Genomic DNA, 13313 nt, shown 5'->3' on the forward strand with positions numbered 1-13313 from the left:
GTTTGTGTTTGCTTTTAGGAAAGAAGAGAGAGATCATTCATTTGGAGGAATAACAACCAATTAAAAGGCAAATAAAAAAAGTTTGGAGTGGGACGCCGAGCGAGCCAGCGAGCGAGCGGGTGGCGCTGCCGGCGGGCGCTGGGGCGCGGAGCTCTCACTCTCCCCGCCCGGGTGAGCGGCGCGGCCGCGGCGCCGGGCTCGGCGGGCACGCCTCGGCGGACCGAACGTCGGAGCGTTGCCGCGGGAGACGCGCGCCGGACAATGCCCGCGGCGGGCCAGTGACGCCCGCGGGGAATGCGGAGCGGCCCGGCTTCCCGCACCCAGCCGCCGCCGCCGCCGCCGCCGCGCGTTTCTGCCGCCCGCGTCACGCGAGACCCGGCGGGGGCCGGGACCGCCCGAGCCGCCCCTCGGACCCGGCCGGCCGCCTCCGCCACCGTCGCCTTCGCCTCCTCCTTCTTGGGGCCATTAAAGCCAATGAGCCGCGCGCCTCTGCCTAGCGTAGCCAACTAAATCGGTTTGGATGATTCGCGACCTGAGCAAGATGTACCCGCAGACCAGACACCCGGTGAGTGCGGGCGGCGGGGGCGCTGGCTCGCCCGGCGCCGGGGGATTCTCCGCGTCGCCTTCTGCGCGCCGAGTTGTGTCTTTGGCCGGAGGGGCGTGGAGGTCGGCCCGAACCCCGCGCCCCGCTCTGGGTGTCGCCCGCCACTCCTCCGCCTCCACTCCTCCCGGGCACTGGGGCACTTTCGGAGAGGGGGTGCGGAGAAGCAATTGAGTTGTAGCCATTTTCTTATTGTTGTCTTTGAAGCCCCTGGAAGCCGCGCGGAGCCGTTTGCCGTCCCCGCGCCGCGACTCCTGGAGGAGGGGTGGCGAGCGATGGAGGAGGCGCGACTCCGTGCCGGGGCGGGGAGGGCGCCCTCGGCGGCGGCGCGGCGGGTCCGGCGGCGGCTCCTGAGTGCGGGACGCCGGCCCCTCGCGCCGCGGGCTCCGGGGATCAGCGAGCCAGCCGGCCAACCGTGCCCCTTCCCCCGACCTGTCCGCGGCCCGACGCCATGGCGCGCGTCCCCCCGACGGGCCAGTTTCGATTCCGGGTGGGGAGACGGTGGGCGAGGCGCGCCGGCTCCTGGGCGCCCGCCGTTGACGTGGGAGGGGAGCGGGGTCTCGAACTTGCGGGGTCCGGGGCGGGCACGGGGACGCGGGGGCCCGGGGCTAGCCCGCAAGCGGCTTCCGCCGGGCTGTGCTGCCGGGGGAGGGGGCGGGAGGAGAGTTTTAATCTGCCTGCGCCATGACCCCCCTCCTCCTCCCCCAGCGCCGCGTGGTTTTCTCTCCATCTCTGCGCCTCGCTTGTGCTGTGGGCTAATCAAATATTTTATTGTTGTTCTTTAGGCACCGCATCAGCCTGCTCAACCCTTTAAATTTACAATTTCCGAGTCCTGTGATCGGATTAAGGAAGAGTTTCAGTTTTTACAGGCTCAATACCACAGGTAACGATATTGACTTTAGCTGATCCTCCTATTTGCTTAGCTCTTGTCTTCCCCCCACATACACACACAGCCCCCCTCCTTTTTTTTTTTTTTTGGCCACCACAAAGGTATTATCGTCTTTCCTTGTGGGCAGAAAAGGCAAGTCAAGGCCTCTTTTCTTCAGGCAGGTGTAAAGAAATTAAGCGTTTCGTCCTTTTCCTGTAAATTAAAAAAAAAAAAAAGGCCGAGCAATCGAAACTGGCGAGACTTGGAAAACGCTGAGGCCAAACTTTCGATATTGATTTATCGGGGCCAGGAGAATGGAAGGTTGGGAAGGTTCTGGGGCCTTTTGACTTTCTTGGTTCTTTATTAATTACAGCGGGCTTGATTCCTTCTTACTTCTTTCTGCCCTTCTGCTGAAATACCAAGAGCCCAGAACCGTGGGAAGTCGCCAAGTAGGCGATTTCATTACTTATATGCTGAAAAGATGTTTTCGTCTTAAGAGACAATCATTAGACCTTAGAGTGCCTTTGAAATATTTTTCTTTCGCTGGATTTTCAATGACGTGTAATTCTTACTTCATAAATGCTGGAACCAAAACAAGGCACTGAACCCCATTCACGCCTTGCCCCTGGGTGGTGGTATTCAACCTGTCTCTGTGTTTTGGAGGGAAAAAAATAAGACGTCGTTCACAAGACATGCTTGATTCATATTTTTATTAATCTCTTCGTGGAACATTAAAGAAAAAAACTCCCTTGTGACAGTTTGGGGGACTTATTAGTGTTTGGAAATATAGGCATTATTGATGTTTATTTCCTCGTTCTTAAGTGAATGTAGTGAATATTCATTTCTGGATGAGATTATGGAGTTAAATTGGCTAGAGGGTTTTTTCTTAAAACAAACAAAAACCCCACATTTGATCCTTGTTGAAAGGGCAAGCCCAGGCTGGTTCCACTCACCCTTTTCTCTCCTGCCTGTTTGTCAGTAATGAGGGTGGTATTTAAGATAGTTGATTCGGCATTTTGTAGGTGATGATTTAGAGGAGGGAGTGTGTGTCTGAAAGATGTAAGTCAAGATCTGCGTTGTACTTAGATTTCCTTATTTCTTGAACAGCCTGAAGCTGGAATGTGAGAAACTTGCCAGTGAGAAGACAGAGATGCAGCGGCATTATGTGATGGTAAGAAAACTGTATCACAGATTCAAAGTGCCTATTAGTTTGGGCTACCAAAGCAAGAATACGTTCAGATTGCTACAGGCTGCAGGATAGAGCACAGTCACAGTGCTAGTGCAGTTAAAGTTGTGAGAATGTACCCATTAACAACCTGTAATTCCAGGATGTTATAACTTGCCTCTGACAACCAGCTTTGATTTGAATTTTCAAAAACTTTAGCTGCATGGGGTATAATTTTCTGTGCTTTGTTTTTACAGATTGGAAAAACAACAACCTGATTGACATTTTGTTTGGTCACAGGCAAAATGTTTTTGTGTTAGTGGTTTTCTTTGTTGTTTTATTGCTCTTGCTCCAAACAGTTTTAACCGGATAATTTTTCAGTAAACTGTTAAAATTTTAATGTATTTTATTTCTTTTAAAGAATAATGGGTAAGAAAAGACACCAGACATCTTTTCAAATTTTCCCTCCCTCCTCCTCCTGCCGCTCTGTGTGTTCCTAGTGTGTGTATTTGTGTGTTTTCAATTTCTATAGTGTTACATTGGTTTGAGGAGTGTTGTAGTCTCCTGTATAACTGATTTGTTCTGCCAGAATTTCTGTAATGCCAGTTATACTATATGTTTAAAACATTCAGATCTGCTTTTTCAGAAGTATTACCAAGTGTATTCTTATGTTTGTTCATAAAGGCTCCAGAGTAACTCATTCATTTCCTATCAAGCCTTTTTTCTTTGAATGTATGAACATGAACAGTATGCTAAAAATGAGAAACGGAACTCTGAAGTAGCATCACCTCTTTGAACAGTCCTTGTCAAAGCATCAGCATTTGTATGAGACACATTGTTTTTGTTATTTATTTGCCCGCTGTGCCTAGGAATTGGGGCCCATAGGGTACCAAATTTTCATCAGACCTTCGTGAGTCATCTGCTTGTGATGCATAAAGACCACTGGAGATGTTAAGAATGCTATGTTTGAACTTGATTTTCTTAGTTTTGTGAGTTATTGTCTTAGATTCTGTGTGTTAAGGTGGCTTCTAGTTTATTAGGCTAAAGATAGCGGTAGAGTGTTCTTCCTGATGTAGCAACATTAATAGGATGGATATTTTGGTTTAGGTGAGGCTTTTATGTTTGCTTGGGGACTCTTTGAACAAACTAGGGAAATTGTTTGATGAAAAGCATGAGATTAATTGCTTTTCCTTCTTTGACAGTATTATGAGATGTCCTATGGGTTGAATATAGAAATGCACAAGCAGGTAAGCTATCATTTCTTTATAAGCATTTTAAATGACAGTCAGTAATACTGTGTGCTTTAGAAAGGAAATTGTATGTTTTGCAGTTTTATTCTGCACATTTTTTTGTGGCTACCTGTATTTTACAAGACCATGTACTGGAGAGAATGCTATTTTTTCAGGTGTGGTTCCCCATCTTTTTTGCATATTATCCTCATTTTAATCATTTAAGAATGTGATATAAAGTGAATGCATATTAAACTTTGTACACTTTCAAAAGCAGGATGCTAAAGTTTTAAAATATTTTTTTTTTGAAAGAATTTATGTATTTTGGGCATTGCAAACTTGTCTTATGAAAGCTTTTTTTGGAAAATATTAAGAGTAAAATTGTAAATTGTGTGGAGCTTTCCTTGGATTGGTGTGAAAGGATGGATAGAGGGTGAGCTGGGAGGATCAAAATGAAATCTGCAGAGCTACAAAAGAAATTGATGTAAATTCCTTGTACTGGTCCCCTGAGGCTACTTACTTGGGTTTTACCAGGAACTGTAACTGTTCCTTCCAGAATTTGTACAGAATACATGAGCCTGATAGGAGGATGTGATAAGGTTCAACGCTGGGTCTTGGGTCTTGAAATCTAGCAGTTAGTTCAGCCCAAAGGAAAAAAAAAAAAAAAAAGAAAAAAGATAATGATTAGTCAGAAAGCGTTGAGAGGTATGACTGAACCAGACTTTTTTTTGCAGGAGACTGAATAAAATGGTTTGGTTTAAGTTTCCTAGAAAGAAAAATAGCATATATGTATAAATATTGTTTGGCAATAATAATCCCTCTAGGAGGCATTTATTTGTAGTCATCTAGTGAAAGTGCTTCAGATCTGTCTTATCAACCATTTCAGAATAGTTGTGTTTATGTGTTTACCTGCTGGGAAAAGATGAGGGAAAACTTAGTGCTTTTCATCTCTTATTTATACTCATGGTGGATGTCATTACCTTCTAAGTTTAAAAAATATGAAATGATCACATATTATTAGGCTCTTACTACTTATGGATTCCTTTTTGGATATGGTTAATTATCACATACCTGAAACATACTCAGATCTTTAAAAGATGACAGACAGTAAAAGCAATCAGATAGACAGTATTTGAAAACAAAAAGTTGGAAGAACAAAAAAAAGGAGTCGTCACACCGAGGACTTTATTTCAGATACCTTTTTTTACTTCATGTGCTATTTGGTTACGTCAGTATTAACATTATAGTATCATTGGCCGCATATTAAAATTCTTATTTTGGCATCCTTGTCATTTCTGTTTAGGTAAGTAATGTAAATACCTCCTGCTTAAACAAAATCCATCAAACTTATGGATGGGCTCCCCTTAGTTCTACCTTATAGGAATAAATTACATGAGAGATATTGTTTGTTAATTATCCTCAATACATGTCATTTTAGGTCTGGATCTTGTACATATCTTTTTTTTTTTTTTTGTCTTCGTCCACCACCCAATACTAATTAGTGTCTTTTTAAAGATTGGACCAGATGATTAACGTCCCTTTCTTTCTTCTCCTGTATCTACATATTTAACCATAACCACTTAGTTTTCAGATCTCCTTATACTGTTTACAGTTCTCAGAGACACAGAGCTTGTATGTATTTCTTTTAGGGGGCAGGGGGCGGTATGTGAGATCCCTTAATTTTACACATTTTATACTTCTGTAATTCTGTCATCTTCTTGTCCAGCTGGCCTCAAATGCCATCCATTTGAAATTGAAAATGGAGTACATTTTCCCTTTTTTTCTCTTGCTTTTAAATTCAATCATATCAAGAATCCTGAGGGCAGTTTATCACATTATGAAATACAGACAGCCCTGCAAACCACCTACTTATTATATTTTCTTTCTTTCCCCCCTTAAGCACAGAGGCATATCTGTCTTTATTTGTTTTCCTAGGCAGACAGCCTTGGTTCCTCTTGGCCTCTCTTCCAGATGCACTTGCTGGATACCCTCATAATGGAAAGCAGCAATAATGCAGGGAAGTTGCCCTGCGGCATAATTGGGCCTAGTTCTCAAGATCAGGTTAGGCTTATTCACTTATTAGATTTGTGTCTCTGAAGGGTTCAAGAGTAGGAGTCCCCGGAGTCCTTGGAAGAACCCTAGTAATTGGTGGCCCTGATATTTGAAACCTTTGTGTATTTTTTGGTTAATGCTTCTGTTCTTGGCTGCTGCCTGCCACAGAGTATTTATTTTTAGAGAAATTTTTCATTGGAACAGAAAATGATGGCTGTGATGGAGTCATGACTCTGTGACTTAGCAAATTGATAAAAGGACAAAAGCACAGAGCAGTGACAAGCAGGCTGGGGGGGGGTCCAGTATCATGGTCCCTCCCCTTTCTGTATGATACTCGTTGTCAGTTACCCTGTGCTGGTTCTGTTAGACGACTGTAAAGTGAAACCTATGGGGAATTTGTCATTCTGAAATGAAAGCTAATGTAATTAGTACCAATTAAAGTACATTCAGTAAATTGGATTTAATCTTAATTAAGCCTGCATAATGTTGCCAATTTTTAACAATTATGTTTGAGAACATAATTAATTTAAATTTTGGTAACTGAGTAAATAGCATTAGTCTGGTAGAATTAGTTGATTTTTTTTTTTAAAGGGGAACTCAGTGACATGACATGGAATTAGAGCATAAAATATGAATGTAATTTCTGATAATCTTTAGTAGGATCCTGAGCTGAGCAGATAAAGCTGGGGAAAAACCCAGAAAGGTTAAAGTGGAGTGTTCTAGACTGTAAAGTGAATTAATGCTTTGCCACTGTCTTAAGTTCTAGCATGAAAGTGAAGATGACAAATGGGACATGGTTAGAAATGGCATGTGTTTCATTGTGATATCTTCATAATGGGATTTTTTTAAATGAAAGAACATTGGCCTTTTTTCCTTAAGGATTTCCATCTAAGTTGGGTTTTTTTGTTTTGGATGGGACAGGTGGCCCGTGGTTTAGTTGTTACTTTTTTTTTTTTTTTTTTCCCCTCTGCTGATTGTTCTTTATAAATACAGTGTGGCTTCTTAATGGGTCAGTGACCGTGGGCAGAACAGGGTGATGCATGCAGTTGATAACATTGCTAAGTGCTGCTTGTTCCCATCCTTCACTCGTAATGCTGTAATTAAAGAAGACTGCCCTGATTTAATTTGATTTAATCTGGCAGCGGCAGTTACCACTTTAAAAAGTGAATATTGGATGTAGATTAGGAACAATGGGTATGTAAATTCGACCTGTAAGTGTATGTATACAATTATTATTTTTTTTCAAATCAGAGCAAGAGAACTCCTGTTTCACTACAAGCCATGTAAATTTTATTATGAGACTTGGGCCACAACCATTTGAGTGCTGCTAAAATATTAATTGAATAGAAATGAAAGGGCCTTGCCAACTGACAGGATATCATAATCATAGCCTCTCTGGTCGATGGTAAATGATGATAAATGACATTAGGAACCTTTTAGCAAACTGTAATAACTACAGGGAGGGAAGCAGTATGGATTTGCATTATATCTGATACCCTCTAGTACCAAGTGGATTGCCAATACTGCTTGTTTAGCATTTTCTAAGGGCAATAGGATATTGATTTCTGACTTACAAGGAACAGCTCTATTTTCACCATTGAAAAGTATTGCAGGTTGTTAAGAAGAAATTGACTTGAAGAGGCCGACTGCTGCCCATCACGGAGCAAATAAAGCAAAACTGCCGAAGCATGGTGGAGCAGCGAGAGGGGCCCTCAGCAATTTGTTGCTATTAATTTACCATGCTCGACAGCAAATCAATCGGCATCTACTTCATCTGCTGGAGAAAATGCTGTCCAGGGCAGATAAAAGGCTCGGCATGGTACAGAGAATAGACTGGATTGGCCAAAAGGAGGCTCCAGTTAATGTGTAAATAAGTGAAATCAAGGCCACAGTTGCAGAGGAAGCTGTTGTTAATTAGGTTGGTGAACTATTTTAGAAAGCAGCCGAGGATTTGGAGAGTAAAAAGAGATTTATTGAGGTTGAAGTAATATACGACTGGCATGGCATTCCAGCCTCGAGTGTACTTGATTCTAGGGTGCAGTAAATTTATTTGGGGACAGTGCTTGCAGTGGAAGTCAATTTGTTTAGAGTTGTGTTTAGACCAGATTTCCCATAAGAAAACTTTTTTTAGAGCATTACTAATTTCTTACACATCTCTTGTCTTAGATGGTATGTGCTTGGATATGGAGGAGTAGATGTAGGAGTAGGTGTTTGAGAAGATAGGCAAAAAGGTGACTTGTATTCTTAGGCAGTAACTGTTTTTTTCAGGAATGGATGTGATTGAACTCTTTGTGTGATGATGAAAGTGAATTATCGAAGGTGGGAAGTTCTAGCTGGAAGTAACTAATAAACCAGTGAAAATTTTGCTGACGGAACTTTCTTTTGCTGTATAAAATTAGGAAATAATAATCTAGAGGGGCTGAACGGTGGTGGACACTGCTGGACTGGAAATTCTCAAACAGAGATTACAAGTGAAATCTTGATGATTGTGCAAAAAACTCCAGATACAATTAGAGCATGGGGAGGGGGTTGTGTTTTTATTTGTTTTTCATTAAGGTTTAAAGCCACCCTTTCTAATTTAAGATTACTTATCCTTCAATAGTATTCTGTAATTAACCAAATGGAGGTTATTGGTGGTAAATTTTCCCCTGCCTCTCTGATTTGAACATTTTGGGATGAAGGCCAACTTAAGTCCTATTTTGTAAGTCTAGATATATGTAGATTTTAATTAATTTTTTTCCAAAACAGAGGTTCTAGCATTAGGACAGTTGATACCAAGGGGCAGTGGCTTGGGCGGGACCCATGGAGCTGTCATTTTACATGTCACAGGACCTTCAAGAGAAGCTGATCTGGAGGAGGAAATTTAACCTGTCAGGGCATGTGCATAATTAGGGGCATTTTCTGGATCACATGGGTTTCCCCTTTTTCTCTTCTCGCATGTTGGGTTCTTAATTTTCTTTCTGAGGTTTTGTAGAATACCTGAAGATTTTTCACCTGAAGCAGTGTTTGTTGAGTGGAATTGGAATTTCCTTTCAGTGGACGTAAATGTTTATTACATATCTGGGTTGTGCTTACCACTGATCTGGGCCCATTGCCAAAATTCTTTAATTCTCACAAAGATCCTAAGAAAGGGATTATGTCCCATCAAAGGATGATTAAACAGAATCAGATCTGCACAAGGTGATACAGTTACTAGGTAGTAGACAGATGAGTTTGCCTGGGAGGGTGTTTGCTGGGAGATGGGTCTGCCCTGGGTTGGAGATTCAGGCCCCAGCTCATTTCTGAAGTGGAGAGCCCCTGGGAGGCTGGGCTGGTGCTTGGGTTTGTCCTTGAGCCACTGAACTTCAGGCTTATACCCAGACCCCTGCAGCTCTGCCTAGAGTCAGGGCCAGAAGGCTTGGCCCAGGACTCTCCATCCATACTACTGTCAGTGGGCAAGAGGGCGAGGGTCGCTTTCACTTGGAGTCTCCCACAAATGGGGCGAGGAGAGCTGCTTGTTTATCAAGATGTTTACTTCCTCCCTGGGTAACCTATTTCTCATTTGTTTACAAACTTGCTTTTCCATTTAACTTTTATCTTTTCCTTGTGGCTTTTAAAACTGTGCCTGAAGACAACGGGCTGTTTGTTAATCACCGTCTTGTGGGTTTTTGAAGGGGGAAGCTGGGAGGGGAAAATGTGATGTTTTGTGGCCTCTTTGTAGTTCAGAAAGAGGTTCTTAGATGCAGGAAATTGCACACAACTCAAACTTTTAAATGAAGGCAAATGTTTTGCTTATACTGTTAAAAGGCTTTCTTTGCAGCATTCAAACAAAGGGATATTTCCTTTCTCACTGCCCCTTAATCCCTACTGGATATTGCTTATTTTTGTTTAGCTTATTTTATTTGCTGGGCAAAATTCTTTGTATCCTGAATAATATCATTTTGAGCCGGGTTGGCCTAGTGGACTGAGGGGTAAGATGCATCTTTTTAGGTGCAGTTCCAGCCTCGGTGACGCCGAGATAGTGCAGGCACTGGCCCATTGTTCTCACATTCTTCGTTTTGTCTTTCCTAGAATTTTACTTCTTTTTTTTTTTTTTTTCTTTTTCTTTTTGTACTATAGAATAGATAAAGTCATTTGGGAATTAAGTGTTTCAAATGTGTATTGAGAAGTAATTTGTGTTTGTTTTTAGTGAGAACATTTTTATTTGACATGACACTGCAGAGCCGGTGAAAGGGATGTAATTTTTAGAAGGTATTTTCCCTTGATCCCTCCCCATACCTCCTCTTAAAAAACTCTAGCTCTTTAGCTGCGGTGGCGGATCCAGTGGTCCTGTGGCTAAGTTAGGATCAGTTTTGTGAGCTGGGCTGTGGGAGAAAAGCTGGAGGCAGCACGTGTAGGTGTGGGCAACTGAGTATTTATACTGATAATGATGGGTTGCGAGACTTAGGACTTGACATGTTCAGAGGAAGTTCACTGCAAACAGAGCTCACCAAATTACTCATTCTAAGGGGGACGGGCCTGAGAAGTTTTAGTCAGAAGCGAAAATTAGAGTCGTTTTGACTCTGCCTTAGCAACAGCTGTCAGTGGTAGCTGCTTTCTATCTGTAAAGAGAGATTTGGCTGGCATTCATCAACACAAATCTGTATGCCCTCTCTGTTTTCGTTGGCCTTGACCCAGCATTTATGCCAAGCTTTTGCTGGTTTCTCTACCACTGAGCCCACCTTTCCTCAGAGAGCTGCCGTGTGTGACAGTACTCCGTCCAGGGGGACAAAGGGAAGGTGTGGGTTTTCATAGCTGGTTTGTCAAAGAAGTGGAAGAAAAAGACCCCCCAGACACCTCTGAGGTCCTCTGCCGTCTGGTGCATGGGTCACTTCGTCATCATGTTTGAGGATTTTGCCCACAAATACTTCACGGTTGTATTGTGGAGGGAGTTTCTGTGATGGATGGAGAGAAAGGCTGGCTGCTCTACTGGGCTCCACATAAAACCTGGCCAGCCCGCTGCGCCTCAGCCCCGGCAGCTTAGGCATGAGAGGCTGAGGCAAGGAAGATGGATATTGACTTTCTGATTTCCTAGCAAGCTTATTTCACTGAATTGTTATTATTCTAATTAGGATTCTGTTCTTATTTTCTACATATGTATTGTGCTTCTGAAGGTCTGTGGGTTATTTTGGTTAAAGAATTTGAAAATGCAAGGAAATATAACTGGAAAGAATTGTAGAAATTATGAGCACTAGTACCCTGTAACACCCTTTCTTTACAGAGAGCTTAAGGCGCTTTATATGTTCTCCTTAATCTTTCTGATGTTCCTGTAAAGCAAGTAGCAAGCTTGGATCCATGTATTTATTTAAATAGCTTCTGTCAGTGGAGTACCCGACAGTTTGCCAAGCAGTGTCATTCCACTGCCCTCCTTGAACAGATGACACCGAGGCTTAAGGACTTAAGAGACTAGCCCAGTGTCACGGTACAGGAGGATCAGCCTGCAGGCGGGGAGACCAGGGTTCACGCGGGTCAGCGGACACCCGAGGTGGCACAACGAGAGATGTTGGCAGAAAAGGAAACAGTAGGTTTCTTGACTCCACTTCCAGGGCTCCCTTCACTGACCGCGCTGTTTCCAATCAGCAAATAGTGCGCCTGTTTCTGGGATGTCCTCGGCTGCATGCAACACGAGACGATGGGGACGCTGCCGGCCCGTCCATCCAAGAAGTGTTAGAGTGTCACTCTAGCTAGAGACCTGATCTGTGTGTTTGTGTGCGAGCACAGAGCCTCCCTCTCCTCCCTGCTATCCGCCCAGAGTCCAGGCCCCGCCGAAAGGGAGGCTTGGGATCACAAATTAAAATACAGAGTCTGGATCCACTTTGAGCAGAGCGCTTAATGAAACTGGCTGTTTTTGCATTCCTAAAGTATACTGTGCAAACACTAGATGTGAACTTGTTTCTTGCCAGTCTGCTCTCTCCCACTAGAAGGTAAGGCTCCGTGGGAACAGGGGTGTTTATTGTTCTCTGCTGTGTCCCCAGTGCTGAGAACTGCCTGTCACACAGTAGGTGGTCATGAAATATTTGGTGAGTGAGGGAATCCCTGCATTCAGATCGAGCTAGCCAAGAATACACGCGATTTAATATTTTTAAGGGCATATTGTGGTTGTAGGATAACAAACGCTGAGCTTCCAAGCCTCGTTAGGCCTGTGGTGCCTACTTGTTAAATTTGTGGAAAAATGACAAGTGGAAAGACAAAGTAAAAGCAACTGAGCTCGGTTTGCTTTTTAGGAGTGAGTGAGGCTAGTTAAAGAAGAATATATGTGTTTTAGCATGTGGAATTTGCCTTCTTAAAGATGAAAACGTGAATCTTTCCTAACTGAATTTAAAATTCAGTTTGGACATCACTCTATCACTAGTCACTGTGTATCTGAAGAATTCTTTTACTATTAATAGGTCTGTGTACATGTGGTTTGAGTGAGTGTGGGGAGATATTGATCTTAGCCATACTGTGGTGTGTTTAGCTAACTTCTTTCCAAATCAGTAAAGTTGCAGGCTTCTGTTTCTTTTCAAGGGACAAGGAACTTTGAATATATCTTAGTTTTTTATTGGTGGAGATGGTACCGTGTCGTTACAAGAGTAGTAATCGTAACAGTAAGTGATTTTAGAGAGCTTGCTGTGCAGATAATATTTTATTCTTACAATAACCTTACGAGGTTATTACTGTATATTATTATTTCCATTTTGTATATGAGGAGGCTGAGACACATAGAAATTAAATAAGTTCTTGAGATCAGCCAACCAGTAAAATAGATCCTGGGTTTGGCTCAGTTTCAGATCACTGGTGTGATAGATATTTCTGTCAATTCTCCAGACATTTCAAATGCTCTGCTACTTCCCCCAAAGTACTTGACTGAGTCAGGAGATTCAGATTCTAGTTCCGACCTTGCCAGTAACCAGTTGTGTGTTATTGCTGAGTACCTTAACTTCTTAGGACTGTACTTTTCTCAGCTTAAAATTGGAGTGTAAGTGAACACTGAGATCTCTTTTAGTTCCTTTGATCTAAAATGACCATTTGGTTTTGGTTATTTTCTATGACCCAATGAACAGAAGTGAGACTTCTTTTTAGTCTCAGAAAGTCCCTTTTAACACCTGTTTTCAGAGTTTTTTTGTTTTTTTGTTTTTTTTGTTCACGCCGCGGTTGTCGGGATCTTAGTTCCCTGACTAGGGATAGAACCTGGCCCCGGTAGTGAAAGCTGAGTCCCAACCACTGGACCACCAGGGAATTCCCAAAAATTATATGTATTTTATATGTATATAATATAATTCCAGTGCTGCTTTAAAGTGATTAGTTTTTATGCTTTTCATTTGGCATGTATAGTGTTCGAAAATTTAATCGTACAACTTCAGAAATAACATGAATTATAATGTGATCCAGTAATTTTCT

The 13313-nt window shown here is 42.8% G+C and overlaps 1 protein-coding gene across 24 annotated transcripts in view; it reads left to right on the forward strand.

Moving 5' to 3' along the window:
* Positions 1 to 254: 254 nt before the first annotated feature.
* The window catches only part of LOC136124176 (transducin-like enhancer protein 4), a 149046-nt gene continuing 135987 nt past the window's right edge, over positions 255 to 13313 (forward strand). For 9 of the 24 annotated variants that reach the window (XM_065878648.1, XM_065878652.1, XM_065878669.1 and 6 more), the window contains exons 1-4: positions 521 to 565; positions 1387 to 1484; positions 2577 to 2640; positions 3837 to 3881. In XM_065878648.1, coding sequence (XP_065734720.1) covers positions 521 to 565; positions 1387 to 1484; positions 2577 to 2640; positions 3837 to 3881 — 252 coding nt within the window. Of the gene's footprint in view, positions 566 to 1052; positions 1092 to 1386; positions 1485 to 2576; positions 2641 to 3836; positions 3882 to 13313 lie in introns of those variants that run through there. The other 15 variants (XM_065878649.1, XM_065878650.1, XM_065878656.1 and 12 more) reach the window with 4 other exon arrangements.

The sequence above is a fragment of the Phocoena phocoena genome, chromosome 6 (genome assembly GCF_963924675.1).
Source record: "Phocoena phocoena chromosome 6, mPhoPho1.1, whole genome shotgun sequence".
Taxonomy (NCBI): Eukaryota; Metazoa; Chordata; class Mammalia; order Artiodactyla; family Phocoenidae; genus Phocoena; species Phocoena phocoena.